General features: G+C 34.6%; 1 protein-coding gene across 1 annotated transcript in view; it reads right to left on the bottom strand.

Moving 5' to 3' along the window:
- Window positions 1-17,131, bottom strand: part of Csrnp3 (cysteine and serine rich nuclear protein 3) — a 187,684-nt gene that overhangs the window by 141,559 nt on the left and 28,994 nt on the right. Inside the window, exon 3 of the mRNA XM_003478555.4 lies at window positions 4,892-4,978. Coding sequence (XP_003478603.2) covers window positions 4,892-4,904 — 13 coding nt within the window. The 5' untranslated portion in view covers window positions 4,905-4,978. The remainder of the gene's footprint in view (window positions 1-4,891; window positions 4,979-17,131) is intronic.

The following is a 17,131-nucleotide window of genomic DNA, read 5'->3' as shown; positions in this document are numbered from 1 at the left end:
TTCATGCAGCGATCTCAATTTGCTTGTTAAAATAGCAGGTGCACTAAGAGTGAAGAGGGGATTGTGTGGCTGGAGTGGAGCGATAAACTTTTGAAATAGTGACTGATCACAGTCTGAGTGGAAGGATTAGTGCATGCTACTGAGGACTAATGCACATTAAAAAACTGTAAGTCCTCAGAGTAGCAAGTTCTTTTTGCACTCATAAGCCCAGATAGACAGGAAAGAGAAAATTCATTATAGCTTGAATTCGAAGTCGGAAGTTCTGTATAAGAAAGGAATGATCCACAGAAGAGTAGAAAGTAGGCAGCTGCATTGTGTGTAAAATCACAAGCAAGACCTAGAAAGAATATGGAAGATCAAAAGTGCTAGAAGTTTCATTGAAGCCTAAGAAAAAGAAGTGAAGAAAAGGGTTTATTATATTCATAATCTAACTTTACTCCTAATCTTAAAATTTTACTGTTTGTTGATTTCTAATTTTACCACCTAGCTTATATTCAGCCTTCATATTTTGTAAGATGAGTTTTAGATACAAAGCCAGGTATAAGCAAGTAAAGAAAAATTTAAAATATGCAGATATTCAAACAGATACATTTCATTTAAACAAGAGAAGTCAGTATTTAAAATCTCTCTGTGAAGCCATTTTAATTGAGAATAAGATGCAGGACTAGTTGGAAAGTTGAGTATTTGACATATTTATTAAGATTGCAGAAGTTAGAGCTTGATCAGTGATTTCAGCTCAGAATAATTTTGATTCTTGAGAACACTGTGCAACATTTGAAGACATTTTTGTATGTCACAACTGTAAGATGGGACCCCCACTAGCATCTGCTGCTCAATATGCTACAAAGAGTGCCAGGCCCTCCCAAAGAATTATGTGGACCAAAACGTCAATATTGCTGAAGTTGAGAAACTTAGATTAGGTAAATTATTTATTTCTAAGAACTAAAATGTTATCCATTTAGAGAACCACTGAAAGTAGATGCAGATGAGAGTCAACCAAATTGGGAGGGCATGTCAGATGACACCAGATTCAAAGATCTATGTATAAAGGTGGCTTGTGAGTGAATGGATGAGTTATTATTTGTAAACATCCATGGGGAACTGGATTTGCGGTTTCAATTTGAAAGTGATTCTTGGGGCAGCAGTATTATAAACAAATTTAAAGGGGGAATGAAATCAACACAATTTAAGAGAAAGCATTTTTTTAAAGTCATAGTTCAGATATCCTAAGTAAAAGACCTTTTAGTTCTTTGAGGAGTTGTCCTAGGATGAATATAGAAAAGGTTACACTGGGGCTGGGGATTTAGCTCAGCGGCATAAGCACCTGCCTTGCAAGCAGGCGGTCGTGAGTTCAATCCTCTATACCGACAAAAAAAAAAAAAAAAAAAAAAAAGAAAGAAAGAAAAGGTTACACTGATTTGGAAGGAGTCGATGCATTATACGGAGACATACAGAAAATCTTTGTTTTCTCCAGACCCACTGGTGTTCTTTTGCCTTCTCTCCCCACCTTTCTCCCTCTTTCTGTCTCTCCCTCTCTCTCTCCTTCCTTTCTCCCTTACCATTCTTTCTCTTTGGCTTTCTCAAAACACAATGTTCATTTCCTCTTTGTGGTCAGTCTCACAGAGCTGGCCAGTAGTTCTCTCCACAACACACTATGTGATAAGCCCTCTCTGCTTTGGTTTAATGAAGATAGAACTTCTAAACAATCATGGTATTCATTTTGCTTCCTTTGAAATTTGAATATTGAGTATTTTATTTAGGCAGTATATGCCTTTATAATACCTGCCTTTTAAAAGGCTTGAGGGAACTGGAATATATAAAAGGTTTTGAGACTTAACTCAAATTTTGTTTTGTTTAATTGAATGGTCAAATATTAATTTATATGGAGAGTAAAAATACACTGATGTAGCTACTTCTTCTCACATGACGAAACTGGCTAACTGTCAAATAGAGCCAATAAAGGCAATTCTAGCCAATAACATCAAGTCTTCTGACAGGTTCATTTATAATTTAGAAGAATTACAAAACATGTGCAGTATTTCATTGCCTAAAAAGAAGGATAAATTTGAATCATCTGAAGGAAAATGGATACAACTGGAGGCCATACTGTTAAGTAAAATAAATCAAAGGCATAAGCTCAAATATTTCATATTTTCTCTTATATGAGAAATCCAAAGTATAAATAAAACACAAAATAAAATAAAGGTAATAGAAAACAGGGAGACAAATCTCTTGCAAAAGAAAACAGGACCAAGAAGAGATGGATTGAGGTGACAAGAAGGGGACGGAAAGGGGATGTAGAAAAAATGAAATTGTGCTATGTATCTGTTCCAAGTCCACATAATGAATGTAATCATGTATTATTAAAAAATGTGCAGGAATATCCAGACCTTACACATCGCTATAGTCCTGTACTCAGAACCAACTTTGACATGGGAAAATTCCAACCAGATCACCATCAAAAAGAACCTCAGGACTCAATTGTTGATGAGCAAAAATAGGTTAATTTAATTTTTAACTCTGTATGTTTTCTAATATAGAACATGTACATAGGGAGACATACAGCCATTGAAAAATTTATGTGAAGGAAACGGCATTTAAGTAATTCACTGTCAATTTCAACCTTGACTCTCTGTGCTTTCCTAAAAGGATAATACATGGAGATTTTGGACATTTTTAAGGTTTTATAATATTTTATTCAATTAAAAATGGATTGTGGAGATGTAGCTCAGAGCAGAGCAATTGCCTGGAAAGCATGATGTTCTGCCCCCAAACTGAAAACAGAAAATTGCTTGTCTTTTATACAAAGATAACAATTTTAGTCTTTATCTCTTTGGTAAATGAATGGGTCAATTTCTATTTAATTATCTATTTCTTGTTGCAAATAATATGACATATCATTTAAAATAATATTTTTGCTAGTAAATAGAGAAAAACAAATACTAATTATTCTGTTTACATCAACAAACCTTGACTAATGATGATTTAGGAAGCATACCATCACATGTTGTATTTTATCACACTTCTTTTTAGTTGCTACTATAGGCAGTATTTACCACTGTCTCTTTTCCATAAATTATGCTGTGCTAAATCATTAGGCTTCTTTTAAACCCTGCCCTGTCCTTACCCTCTGTATTTCCTTTCATCTTTTTCTGCATGGCATCGTTTTTACCTACACATTACCTAACACTACCCTGCATTTCCACTGAAGCAAAGATGTTGGAATACTCTTTTTATTGTTGTTGTACTCTTGGTCTTTTTCATAGAGTCGATACTTGATACATGTTTACTGAATAGTCACGGTCCTTATAAATAATTAAGATACTTTTCTAATGGCATAATTAGGCAGGCATCAAGTATCTTCACTGACTTTTCAAAAAGTTTATAATTTTTAATTTCTTAAGATACTGCCTTAAAAAACACTTTAGTAAGAGAGTGCTATAAAACTCCATTTAAGCAGACTTAACTCTTGTTCTATTCCAAATCTCTTTGCTCACGCAGCTACTGTTTGCGTCTGATCTTTTAAGAGTCTATACAGCATTTGAACATTTTTGAACCCACAAGCTTTTCTAGGTAATTCGGAAAATGATTCAATTCTCTGGTGAACACACTAAAGAAACTGATATACTGAGTTTTAAAAAAGGAAGGAAGCAGTGTTACCTTTGTTATTTTCATGAGTGTTTATCTGCAAAACTTTTTTCCACAACATTAAATTTGCAGCTGTGGCCAAAGTTTTTTGTTTCTCAGAATCTCCTGTTACTCACTTGGGCTGTAGTGGAAGTGACTTTTTTATTTTAAAAGAAAGTCAGTTGTATATTGTAAAGGATACACATCATTAGCATAATTTCAGTTTTTAGGCTAATAAATACCATTATGTGAAAATATGAAAAATCCTCAAATAATTTCCTTTGGTGTTTAGAATTCATTACATGTTTTTAAATATAGTTCTTTCTTTTGTATTATGTATTATTTGAGTTAATAGTAGAATTATTTGGGGGGTAGGTTACTTGCTGGATAATTTTTTACTACAAAGACTATCTTACTAGTTTTGAAGTAATCAAAGAATTTAGCCCCTGCCTGGCATACAATCAGTTCTAAACAAACAAACAAACAAACCTCTGAACATATATGAAAAAAGCTACAGAGACTGAAGATAAGCCCAACAAATTAAAAATAGGACATCACTAATGCATCATCATTTAACATTGATATAAATGACTCAGAAATCATCCAATTCCTCAATTTATCCTCTTGAATGAATCCTTTTAATCAACACTGGAATTATAATTTCTACGTTAATATTTACATTATTATAATATCCTATACAATAATGCATAGGCTTACTTTTCCAGTTTTATAAATATAAACAGTTTAGAAAGTATCATCAAAATCCTCTTCATTTAAATAAATGATCATTTTCTGGGGGTCACATTTTAAGACTATTTCTTTGTACTTAGGAAAAGCAGAGAATGAGAGTCAAGGAATTTCATGATTACTCATCAGCTGTCCTGTTACCTTTATGTGTATAAGTGTATAGATTGTGGCCAAATTTGCAAAAAAAAAAATAAAACTTTCACTAAGTAGGTTTATATACTTTGACAAATGAGAGACATGCTTAGTATTTATTTTTATGTTAATAGGACTACCATTAAAAAAGAACATTGTAAAAACCATGGTTTCTATTAAAACAATGTTTTCTTTTAACTACACCTAGTGGAAATAGTACAGCTCTTATCTGAATCAATTTTTAAAGATTGATTAGTTAAAAGAATGTATTTTAAGTGAGAATATTATATCTTGTTTTCCAATTTTGCATTAGCAATAATGACTTGGAACATTTATAACTTACATTTGTACAAAGCATGAAAATAATAATGTATGAACTGCTAACCTTGAGATCTCATGAAGTCCAGTATTTTCCTGAAGACTCTACACTTCTGAAAACATTTATTCAGTTTGCTGATGTCGCATTTTTCTCCTAGAAAAGAGATACTTCAGTGTTACAAAGGTTATATTTTCAAAGAATAAAGATACAAACATAAATATTATATGAGAAAAGAAGCCAATAAAAACCTTGGAATGTAAGCAAAGCACTGAGCATAAAAATAATTACCAACATCATACATGTTTTAATAAAGAAAAACTACTAAAGAATGTAGGGAATTTTGAATGATTTACATACTTATATTATCTATTTTTCTGTTTCTCAATCTACAAATATTATTATGGAGACATTAAAGATACAGCCATTTAATAAATTCATACCAAAAGTTTTAAGCAAATTCTAGTCCTCAGAAGATTCATATATTCATAAAAATCAATATAGAATACATTCACTCATATCATAAATATCCAATAAAAATCAACCAAAATTTTATAGGTTTTCATAGTTAAAAAATAACTGATTATTTTGATTTGCTTAATAAAAATTAATTCTAAAATCAGAAGTTTACATGTTTAGATTTTAAGATAACTTTGGCTTTTAGAAAAATGAAAAATTCTTTAAAACAGGTATGCACTGAAAAATCTTGTTTATTAAAATGACAGTACCATAATTTAAAAGATTAATATAACAACTTAAAGAGACTATAACATGTTAACAGTGATGACATGCTGTCTGCTTACCCAAACGAAAATCATTTTTCCTATTTTATGTTCATACAAAAATATAAAACTTCTCCTAAAAATGAACTAGAGAATTTTTGAATTACAACTTGTAACTGTGTCTGAATAGTGGGTAGAATCGAATAATCACTGATCATAGCCAATGGCAAGAACTAGTGTAGAAATGGTACAAATGTGTTACTTGGATATAGAAATACCCTGGGAAGGCAAGTTACATTACTCAACTGAACATAAATAAAACGTCCAAACCATTCAAGGAAAAAACTGCCCTAAGGAGCTTTTTCTTCCTTTAAATTTTTAGTGTCTACCCAGATTTAGTAGAATAAAGATTTAACACAAACTAGAATATTTACAATATTATAGCACAAAACTATCAAGTTCTAGCTACAATTACATAGAAACTGTTGAGTCCAATTTGGTTCTGAGGAGTGCCAGATTCACCAAAACTTAAGTCCTGTCAGAGAGATTAATTCAAAATTGAATTTTAAGTAATCTTAATATTTTAAAATTTCATAAAGAATATTTCATACTTAAATGATGGCACATTGAAGACTACTAGAGAAATAACGTGAACTATATTTGCCTTCATTTTTTTTTTTTTTTATTTTGAAGGTAGTAAAATACAACAGAACAAGACAGAACACAGCCAATCGAGACAATGCAGTGAAATTGGTATAGAACTTTACAGCGGGACACTGGCATAACAGTAATAGGTACCATAGTATATCTCATTATCTTCACATTAGTGGCCCTTTCAATCAGGTATCGCAAAATCAAACCCAATACAGAACATCAAAACAGAATATTGAATAGAGCAATATAATTAATCAGAACTAAGCAAAACAGTGATAACAATATTTGCCTTCAATGAGATGACAGAAGGAAATCTCTTACATTTGCTATATTGTATATGGTCATCCTCCCAACAGATGTTCAGACCTCTGGCTGCCATTTGCTAACAGGAGTGTGTGTGGGGGGGGATGATTTTTGATTCTCAGCCTGCGCACTGGTAGGCTCAAGGCTGCTTACCAGCGAGGCGAGTGGGTTTCTTTGTTGCCCAGCACCCTCAGTTCCAACATGGTGCAGATCTCGGGAGACATTGGCTGGCTGGTTCTCTCCCTAGGTCACTGGCTGCCCACTGGAGCAGCAGCTGCTTACCAAGCAGGCAAGCAGGTTGCTGTCTTGCCCAACACTCTAACTTCCAACATGACAGGATCTCGGAGACGATGGCTGGTTCTCTCCCTGGGGCTGCCAACACTTGCCTGAGCCATGGCTCAATTTGCCTTCATTTTGAGGAACAGTTAAGAAGGTAACTTTTTGTGTTTTCCTTACTAAAAATCAGTATCCTAAGATTGCAATCCAAAGAATCAAAACTTACAGGCAAATAAGCACACTAACAGATTTCTGTTGAATGTCAACATAAAATAGACTTTCAAAAATCATTGGCAACCAAAATAAACTAATGAAAAATATTGGATACTGAATTTAATGTCTATAAATGTCATTTACAATTTCACATGAGATTTACTTTTTAAAGAAAATGAATTCTATATTATCTAGATCATTTTAACTTACTGAAGTATCATTTAAAATTTTGTCCTAAAAACAAAATACTGTAGCTATAGTTGTAGCTGTAGTTAGTAAGTGAGAAAACTGATATATAGCTCAAGATTTCTGTTTTACAAATAGAAAATCTGTCTGTTTTGTAGTTGTGACATGTAGCTACATATAAATGGAGAAATTAAGCAGTTTTAGCTAGAAATTACTGTTATAAGTAAAAACATAATTATATTTTAGAACCAAATACATAGAAGACAATTTTACCACGTAAGGTATTGCTTTGAGAAGAACAAATATTGTGATTTTCATCAACCATCAAAACCAACATTTTGGTTGATATTATTGGTTTTTGTGTGTGTTGAACATAGGAATATTTTGGAGACTAGAAATTATTTAAAGTTATTGTGATATGGATTAATGAAATGGGTATAGCCTTAACTTGTCCAATAAAATACTGAGAAATCTATTGATCTAAATGTATATGTCATAATATGTAAATGTCAATGTCAATAATATGGAATTTCAACAGAGGAAAAGATATTGTTAGATGTGCAGAAAGAAGACTCAAATTCTCATTTGTTTGGAAATCAAGAGCTATATGAAAATAAATTCCATGGATAGGTCTGGCCCAGAGACCAGTGAAACCCCAAAAGGGAATGTACCACAAAAGGAGTCTAAAAGGGGCTGGGGATTTAGCTCAGCGGCATAAGCACCTGCCTTGTAAGCAGGTGGTCATGAGTTCGATCTCGAGTACCGATTAAAAAAAAAAAAAGGAGTCTAAAAGAGCAAGCATATTCAGTGTAGAGGTCTCAGTGCTGAAGATCTGGGAACAGTGTTAGTGTCATGCACAATGCACAGTAGATGATGCAGAAATCATTCCAGCTCAGTACTTTGTCCAGGTAGATGCGACCTGGGACACTGGCTGGGTGAGACCTTGTAAGGTCACGCATGTGCACACTTGAGCATGTGCACACTTGAGCAGGAAACAGCATTTAAAGTTGTGCTGTTAAAATTGACATCTACTATCAGATTTTGTAACAGGATCATGCCTAAACACATACATCAATAGATTAGAAGTGTTGCCTTTCCTCTTAAAGCCTTCTGGTGGTCTGAACAAGATGATTTGGAATGCCATTTTACTCCAATCCTATCATTTTGAGGTAATGAAGATTGACCTGCATAGCCTTGCAAAGACTGTTAAGCTACCTCACAGTTGAGAGCTCATTCCTGTGGATGGGTGTGGCAAGTGCAAATGACATCTGAGACTGATGTGAGGATGAATAAAAGCATCCCAAGTATTATGAAAAGTGCATGAGATGGATGAAACTTGTACAATTATATAAATGGGAACATATTTAATGATGTAAATGTGACATCATTTGTCTTTAGAAGGCTTTGTTAGCCTCATCAAAAGAATCAGTGTAATATTTCTGATTATGTCAGACCTTCCAAATTTAAAGACTCAGTTCAAAAATCGGCATCTGAAATGAATAGGCACTTCTTAGATGAAGAAATAGAAATAGGAAATAAAAATATAAAAAATTTCAGCATCGGATACAAAATCAATACTCAGAAATCAATAGCATTCCTATACACGAACAACAAAATTACAGAGAGGGAAATAAGAGAAACTGGACTATTCACATTAGCAAGCAAAAAAATGAAATATTTAGGAATTACTCTTACGAAAGAAGTGAAAGACTTATACAGTGAAAATTATAATACACTGAAAAAGGAAATTGAAGATGATCTCAGAAAATGGAAAGACATCCCTTGCTCATGGATAGGAAGAACAAACATTGTGAAAATGGCCATTCTCCCAAAACTGTTATACAGATTCAATGCAATCCCAATAGAAATACCATCAACATACCTTATAGATCTAGAGAAATCACTCCTAAATTTCATCTGGAACCAGAAGAGACCTAGAATCGCAAAGGCAATTCTAAGCAGCAAAGACAAAGCAGGAGGCATCACAATCCCTGACTTGAAGTTATACTACAAAGCAACAGTAGTAAAATCAACATGGTATTGGAATCAAAACAGAGCTGAAGATCAGTGGAATAGATTAGAAGATACAACCACAACTACGAACACACTCAACCACCTTATTTTTGATAAAGGAGCCAAGCAGGTTCACTGGAAGAACGACAGTCTCTTTAATAAATGGTGCTGGAAAAACTGGCTCTCCATTTGCCGAAAACTAAAGCTAGACCCATGTCTATCACCATGTACTAAATTAAAATCTAAATGGGTCAAAGATCTGAATATTAAAACAGAAACACTAAATCTATTGGAAGACAAAATAGGTAGAAACCTTGGAGACATAGGAGTAGGTAAAGAATTCATGAACAGGACTCAAACCGCACGGGAAATACTTCCCAGAATCAATAACTGGGACCACTTCTTATTAAAAAGTTTCTGCATGTCAAAAGAAATCTCCAGCATAGTGAAAAGAAAACCCACAAACTGGGAAAAGATTTTAATGAACTCTCTCTCAGACAAGGGCCTCTTGTCTAAAACATACAAAGAATTAAAGAAACTCAGACCTCCGAAATTCAAAGATCCAATCCAAAAATGGGCATCTGAGATGAATATGCAATTCTCAGATGAAGAAATGCAAATGGCAAATAAATACATGAAAAAATGCTCATCATCATTGGTCATTAGAGAAATGCAAATTAAAACCACACTGAGATACCATCTCACTCCTGAAAGAATGGCCAGGATCAAGAAAACCGACAACAAATGCTGGAGAGGCTGTGGGGAAAAAGGAACTCTCCTGCACTGCTGGTGGGAGTGTAGACTGGTACAGCCTTTGTGGAGATCTGTCTGGAGATTTCTCAAAAAGTTGGGACTGGAAATCCCATTTATTCCAGCTATTCCACTTCTAGGCATATTCCCAGAAGAACTGAAAGCATCATACCACAGTGATATATGTGCACCTATGTTTATAGCAGCACAATTTGTAATCGCCAGATCTTGGAAACAACCCAAGTGCCCATCAACTGAGGAATGGATAAAAAAGTTGTGGTATTTCTATACCATGGAGTATTATTCAGCTATAAAGAAGGATCACATTGAGATATTTATCAATAAATGGGCGCAGCTTGAGACCATACTCATAAGTGAAATAAATCAATCTCGCATGTGTGAATACCGAATAGTTTCCCTAATGTAAGTAATGATTCAAATATATAAAAATATGTGGTAATCATGATTCCCCATTAGGTGGCCTTGAAGCCTTATAAAGTTTTCACTCATTAATTAGAAAGGCTTTATTCTGGGCTTCTTGATATGAAAATATTTGAAGCTAGAGTATATGAAGTTTTACCCAAATATTTCAAGGAAAAAGACACTATGGTAACTACTATTAAGTCAGGTTATAAGGTGGTGAAGTACTAGGTTATTGAAACAGTCATGCTGTGACCTCTATTGTTATATTGTTATGTCCTGTTTTATCTCAATCTCCCCCTTATTGTTTCAAAAAAAAATTATTTAGTCATTTCTTATGTTTGTCTTAATTAAAGAAAAAATTCAAAAAAATTAGGATATATAAATAGTAACTCTTTTCGATTTCCTATTAACTTGTTTTGAAGTCCTGTAGTACTCCCACGATCTTGTTTTGACTGATTAGACTCTGTTCCATTCTATATGATAGTATCAAGTTTGAAGAAATAGGCAACTACTTTGAAGACAATAAGATTCACTAAGATACCCATTCTGGTTTGACTATTGTCTTCTTTGGAAGTCCTGTAATGTTTACAATGCCTAAGTTTTATTGGTCTTGTTCTCTACTGTTTTGTCCAACTTTATAATATCTAATAAGATAGACAATTCTTTTTAAGGAAACAAGGGACAACGTTGATAACCATTGTTGATAAACTTGTACTCTGTTCTACACCATGTGCTATGTCTATCCTTGGTATTGACTGACAGCTTTGTTTTGCCATATTTGACTGTATTCTTCCCCCCCCCCAAAGAAAGTAATAAGCACTAAGGAGTAATAAAATCCAAGATGTGCAAATTTTGTTGTAAAAAAGAGAGGGAAAAAAAAAGAAAAAGAAAAAGAGCTCTAACGGATATAACAGCAAGTGTGTTTGGGGGTGTTAAATAGCTGACTTTATCAATGTTTTTGGAACATTGAACACAGCTGTTTGCAGTCTCCCTGTTTGAATGTCCACCTTGTGTTCTTTGATACTGTGATTTGAGGAACTATTTTCAAGAAAATAGTGTGTAATCTACTAGCAGGTAATTTCTTACTGTTATGGTTTTTTGTTTTGTTTTGTTTTGTAGTTCTGTATTGCGTGTACCCTTACGCCGCTTTGGTTTGTTTTGTGTTTTTCTCTTTTTCCTCTTAAATTAAAAAAAAAAAAATTTCAGCATCACTGGTCATTTGAGATATGCAGATTAAAACTATGCTGAGATTCCGTATCACCCCCGACAAAATAGCTATTATCAAGAAATCAACCAATAGCAAACGCTGTAGGGGTTGTGGGGAAAAACAAACCCTTTTCCACTATTGGTAGGAGTGCAGACTGGTGCAACCATTGTGAAAATCAGTGTGGAGATTCCTCAAAAAACTAAAACCACAAGTTCCATTTGATCCAGCTATTTCTCTTCTTGTTATCTTCATGAGAGAATTAAAAACATTATACCACAGTGGCACATGCATACCCATATTAACAGCAGCATAGTTTGTAATAGCTAAATCATGGAATCATCCCAAATGCCCACTAACCAATGAAAGGATAAAGAAAATGTGGTTTTTATGCAATGGTATACTACTCTGCCATAAAGAAAGATAAACTTGAGATTGTGCTAGATAAATGCATGCACCTGAGACCATACTCTTAAGTAAATTGGACACACGTGCAAGCACTGCATTGTCTCCCTGGTGTGAGAAATTGAAAGTGTAAATAAGGACCAAATAAGAAGAAAATGTTCAAATGGGAAGGGAGACCAGGGTGAGGGAGAAGGAATGGAAGGAAGACAAAAGAAAAAGTGAGAACAGAAGGGAAATGGAATTGAGGCTTTTGTAGATAGGAGGGAGAGGAGTTGAAAAGAGGGTAAGGGAATGAGAATAAAATAATTGAGATAAACAAGGTACAGGCACAAATTCCTTATGATGAATGTGATCATTATCATCTAAAATGTACCAATAAGCTTAATTTTAAAAAGGTTTCTGGTTATGAATCTTATGAAAAGTAAAATTGTCATAGCTCTACATAAATTAGGCATGTGCACTTAATATGGTTTATATCTCGTCTTTTCTGATATTTGGGCTTCAACTGAGAAATTCTGTAACACTCCGAATTTTACTTGTGGAAATTTCTTGAATACTGATGTCTTGGAAGAAAAGGAGACTAAAAGGTTCTTGCCCTAGTATAAATTACTGTACAGTTATGGCGGTGGTCTAACATGGCAGAAGGCCAAAGCGGGAACAGTTACCACTTCCTGATTCTTCTTCAGCCTTAATTACAACTCCCCTTCCTGTTTGCACACACAGAAAATTCCAATCTGTTCCTTGCATGTCATCAATATCCTCCCCATGCGCCACTTCCGATCATAGGTCATGTAACCCTTTACCTCTGTATCTGGTCAAAGGAGACAGCCTAACTGCCATGGGTTGTGTGCTCCTTTCCACATCCTCAATTCAATAAACCTATTCATTTTGTACTTTTTGCTTCTGCATTGCACCAGATACTCTAAAGTGACCTTCACCTTTCCTTGTCCTATCCTCCTTGGTTCCTGATTGCTTATGAACATTACTGAAAATCATTCTACAAACCCCAGCCGTCCTTTAGAATGGTAAGGGTCAAAACACTGTCTCATGCATAGCAACACTTTCTCTAAAGAACACTTTTAGATAGTAGATAGCTCGTGTTAGTATATTTTGGTCAACAACCAAGAAGGCAGCCCTGAGGTCATTGAAGGTTAGATTCCAGTAATGGCGATGGCAGAGATTTGGTGACTAGTTATGAAGAAACCGTCTAATTCTTGCCCTTCAATTTTTTTTTAGCACATGCTTGTGTTTTGAAATACAAAACAGGTCCTCTTAGAGTCACAGAACTTTAGACCTATAAACTAACTTATCTGCTTCATATCATAGTTTATCAAAAGAGAAAACTGAAGAGAAATTAATGTTTCTGCCATGATAATAAAACTTCCAAGTTCAGTGTAATAGTTTAATTATATCTACAACAACATCTCACATACAGTAGTGTCTGGTATCATTAACTAGTCCACAAGAGCAAAAACATTGTACACTTACCAAGAGAGCTTCCAGACATGCAAAGCACAGAGTCTAGGAGAAAGGAAAATACAGCAGGAGAAGCCAATCTACCATGGAAAATTTGACCCTATCTTTTTTAAAAAGGAAAAATTCACTGACAGTAATACTGATTTTATTTATAATTATTATTTAAATAAAATATCTCTCCAATTTTGTATTTTCACACAATCCTGGAGGACAACTAGCAAAATATATGCAGCCTTCAACCCCTCATTTATTTAACCACAAAAACGAATTTCTACTTTTTCCAAATGCTTTGTATTATAAAAAGCAGTATCACATGGCAAGTGTCTAAAATGATTTTACTGAACATTATTCATTCTAGTTCACTAAAATTGAAAGAGTTACAATAAAATTTATGCTGGGCTTTTTATAGAAGAAGTGGTCATCATGAGATTCTTCCATCTGATTATCAGTTCTAAAAAATGTAAAAAACAGTTCTCTAAAATCTTGTTATGGCATAAGAAAAGATATTGTAATTACTTGGGATGTGCAAGAATTATGAGACAACATAGATGAGGAAATTTGAATAAACATCTAAAAACCTAAAAAGCTAAATGACTGCCCCCTAAAATGTAAATTAGAAAGACTGGCCTTGGAAAAGGTGTACAATTGCCTAAACTAATTACACCAAGGGGACGGGAAAATAGTGTGTTTCAAGTTCTAACACTGCAGGGAGTAAACAGGATTGGCAAGGTATAAGGAAGTCTTAGAAAACCTTTATAACGAAGGCCTTGACATTATTTAAATTATGTCCTTCAACAATAAAACAGTTTTTTAACCTCTATGTATTTTTACTTCTCCCACTAATGTGCACACTTACCCACCTTTGAGTCTATTATTCAGCATGACTGTCTTTCCTTCGCACATAAACTGACCCCTGAGGTCCTGCTCAGTCTCTTCTTCAAGCTAATGTGACAGAAAGAACCTAGCTAAACTCAACTTTGCAGCTGTTATGAGCCTGCACTAGAAGCTGAAGGGATGACTGTGACTAGAGAGAGACTGTGACTAGAGACAAGATGGTGTCCCTGGTGCAGCTTTTAGTACACGAACACACACTTCAAGTGTGTTCTTAGTAGTGCCTGGCAGTTTATCCATCGCCCTTTTCATCCACATTTCCCCTCTATGATGTCATGCAAAAGCGCTCCTTTGCTTACTGAACTCTGTCACACTTCTTCTCATCTTTTTACTCTCGCTTTATGATATTTTAAGAGGAAAAAAATTACAATTTAATTCCCTCCCATTGCTATCACCATATCCTCCATATATGCAAAATTTGTGCCTATAGTGTTTGCCTTCAGTTCTATTATAACAGAGACACTTCTTTTCTTACCTAAAGTCAATCCTTCCTCATAAGCCATATATTCCATTTCTTCCCACTAATCTAGATTTTATTTCCAGTTATTCCTGCTCTCTCCCACTTCATTTTGTTGATTTTACTAATTGGTCCCATTGTACACAAATGTTTTATGGCTTCCCATCATTCAAAAATTTTTCTCTTGCATGAGCTTTCTAACATTATCACCCTGTTTCTCTGTTTCAATTTACAGCAAGCCTTTTTAAAAGAAGACAATCTTCATTCCTCAGCTGTAATTCTATATTGAACTCATCCAAATTAAGCCTCGTTTCCAAGCTCCGCTGAAATAACACTTAACAGGGTCAGGAGTGAGTGTGCATACTGCCAAACCTAATGGTAAATTCTTGGTTCTTCTTCAGGCTTTCAACAGCTTGACTCAGATCACTACTTTCCATTTCTTGAAATATTTCGTCACTTCACTTCAAAGATAGAAGGCTTCCTGGCTTGTCTCCTTCCTCATTCCCTCTCCTTTCTCAGCCTCTTTCCATTATTTATCCCACCCTTGCTGCCCTCAAGCTTCTTTAGTGGATACAGTTCTGAGATTTATCCTCGAACTTTGTCTTAGAAAATCAGAACCAGTCTCATGTCTTTAAATAGAACCATTTACTGATGAATCCAAAATTTAGATTTTTATCCTGAAACGCTTTTCTGAGTTTTAGATCCATATCCAATTCCTGTTTGTTTTGCAGCTCCATCTGAATGGCTAACAAGCTCTTCAAACTCCTGTGTTCAAAAGTAAAAAGAAATGAAACAAGGAAAGAAAGGAGGAAAGAAATACACAAATAGAGAGACAGAGACAGACAGAGAGACAGAGACACAGAGAGAGACAGGCTTCTTTGTTCTACTTCAGGAAATGGCACCATCATTTACCTACCTTCTCATATTAAAAACCTAAATTCTTAGACAGAAGCCTGATTCTAGGACTGGGGCAGAAGAAATATATGATCAACTTGAAAAATGTAGTTCAGAAAGTAAGAAAAAAGAAAAAAAAGTTCAAGATTCAACACAAGAAGGGAACAAAAGCCTATCTGAAGGAGCTCTAAATGGTCAAAGTCTATGTTAAAATAGTGACCTAGTAAATAAATAATTGATAGGAAAGGAAAAGTCTTTTGTTTTTGTTTTTGTACCTGAAATTGTACTCAGGTCCTTGCACTCGCCAGGCAGGTGCTGTGCCTCTGAGCTACTGGCCTTTGGAAAGGTCTTTCTTATAAAGTATTTGCAAATAACATGCATAGATATTCATGTTTTCAAGAACTGGAGGCCAATTTCCATCTCCACACTGAATGCAGGCTGGAGTTACTGAGTAATCTAAACAAAAATTAGAGTATAAAAAACATACAACAGTAATGGTATGGTGGAGAAAATTGACAGAAAGCCTCTGAAATAATTAATATTAAAAGATCAGCGATTCATCTTGCTGATGTCATATATTCCTCAATATGATTTACTAAGATATTTCGTTTCTGTACTATATTTCCCTAAAATCCATACTTTCAGCTTAATCATAAAACATCAGAGGAAGCTAAAATTAAGAAACACTTCACACTAACTCTTTTTCAAGTCTTCATCATAAAGCATGCAAAGATTGGGGAATTGTCACAAATAAAGGAGACTACGACGCATGATGACAAAATTCAACTGGTATCCTTGATGGAATCCTAGATCACAAAAATGACTTTCATAAATTGTAAGATCTGAAGACTTTGGTAATAGTACCGTGGCAGTAATAATTTCTCATTTGTAGAGGGAGCCATGATTATGTAAGTGGGTAACGTTGGGGAAACCTAGTGAAAGTGTTCATGGGGATTCTCCATTCTATTTTTTCTCAACTTTTCTATAAAACTGAAATTATTCTAAAATAGTTTATTTTAAAATCCTAGGACTCATTTAAATTCATCTTTTTTTCTCACACCCTACAGCCAAATAAGGTCAGTGGTGCCTTCAGGATGTACCCTGAATCTGAGCACTTCTCACCATTTGTATTATGGCCAGCCTGGCCCAGGTCTCACATTTTCATTTCTAATCCTTGCCAACAGCCTTCCAGCTGATCCCTCGCTTCCTCTGTTGACTCCCCACTGCCTGGTCACACAAATGTCAAAGCTCTTTCCTAATATATTTGCTGTTACCTCTCTCTAGAAGCCTCTCCCCACCCACATACTGCACGGTCTACTCCATCACTTCCTTAATCCCCTACCAAACAGTGCTTCTTTGGTCAGGTTCTGATTTCTTTAACATAGACACTCCTGTTTCTCTATTTCTTAACTGTTTATTGTTTTTCTATATAGAAAATTTGT

Source organism: Cavia porcellus, unplaced genomic scaffold, assembly GCF_034190915.1.
Source record: "Cavia porcellus strain 051 isolate PalLab524CR breed Dunkin Hartley unplaced genomic scaffold, mCavPor4.1 scaffold_12, whole genome shotgun sequence".
Taxonomy (NCBI): Eukaryota; Metazoa; Chordata; class Mammalia; order Rodentia; family Caviidae; genus Cavia; species Cavia porcellus.
The sequence above is the reverse complement of the archived record's forward strand: the minus strand, read 5'-3'. Positions and strand labels throughout refer to the sequence as shown.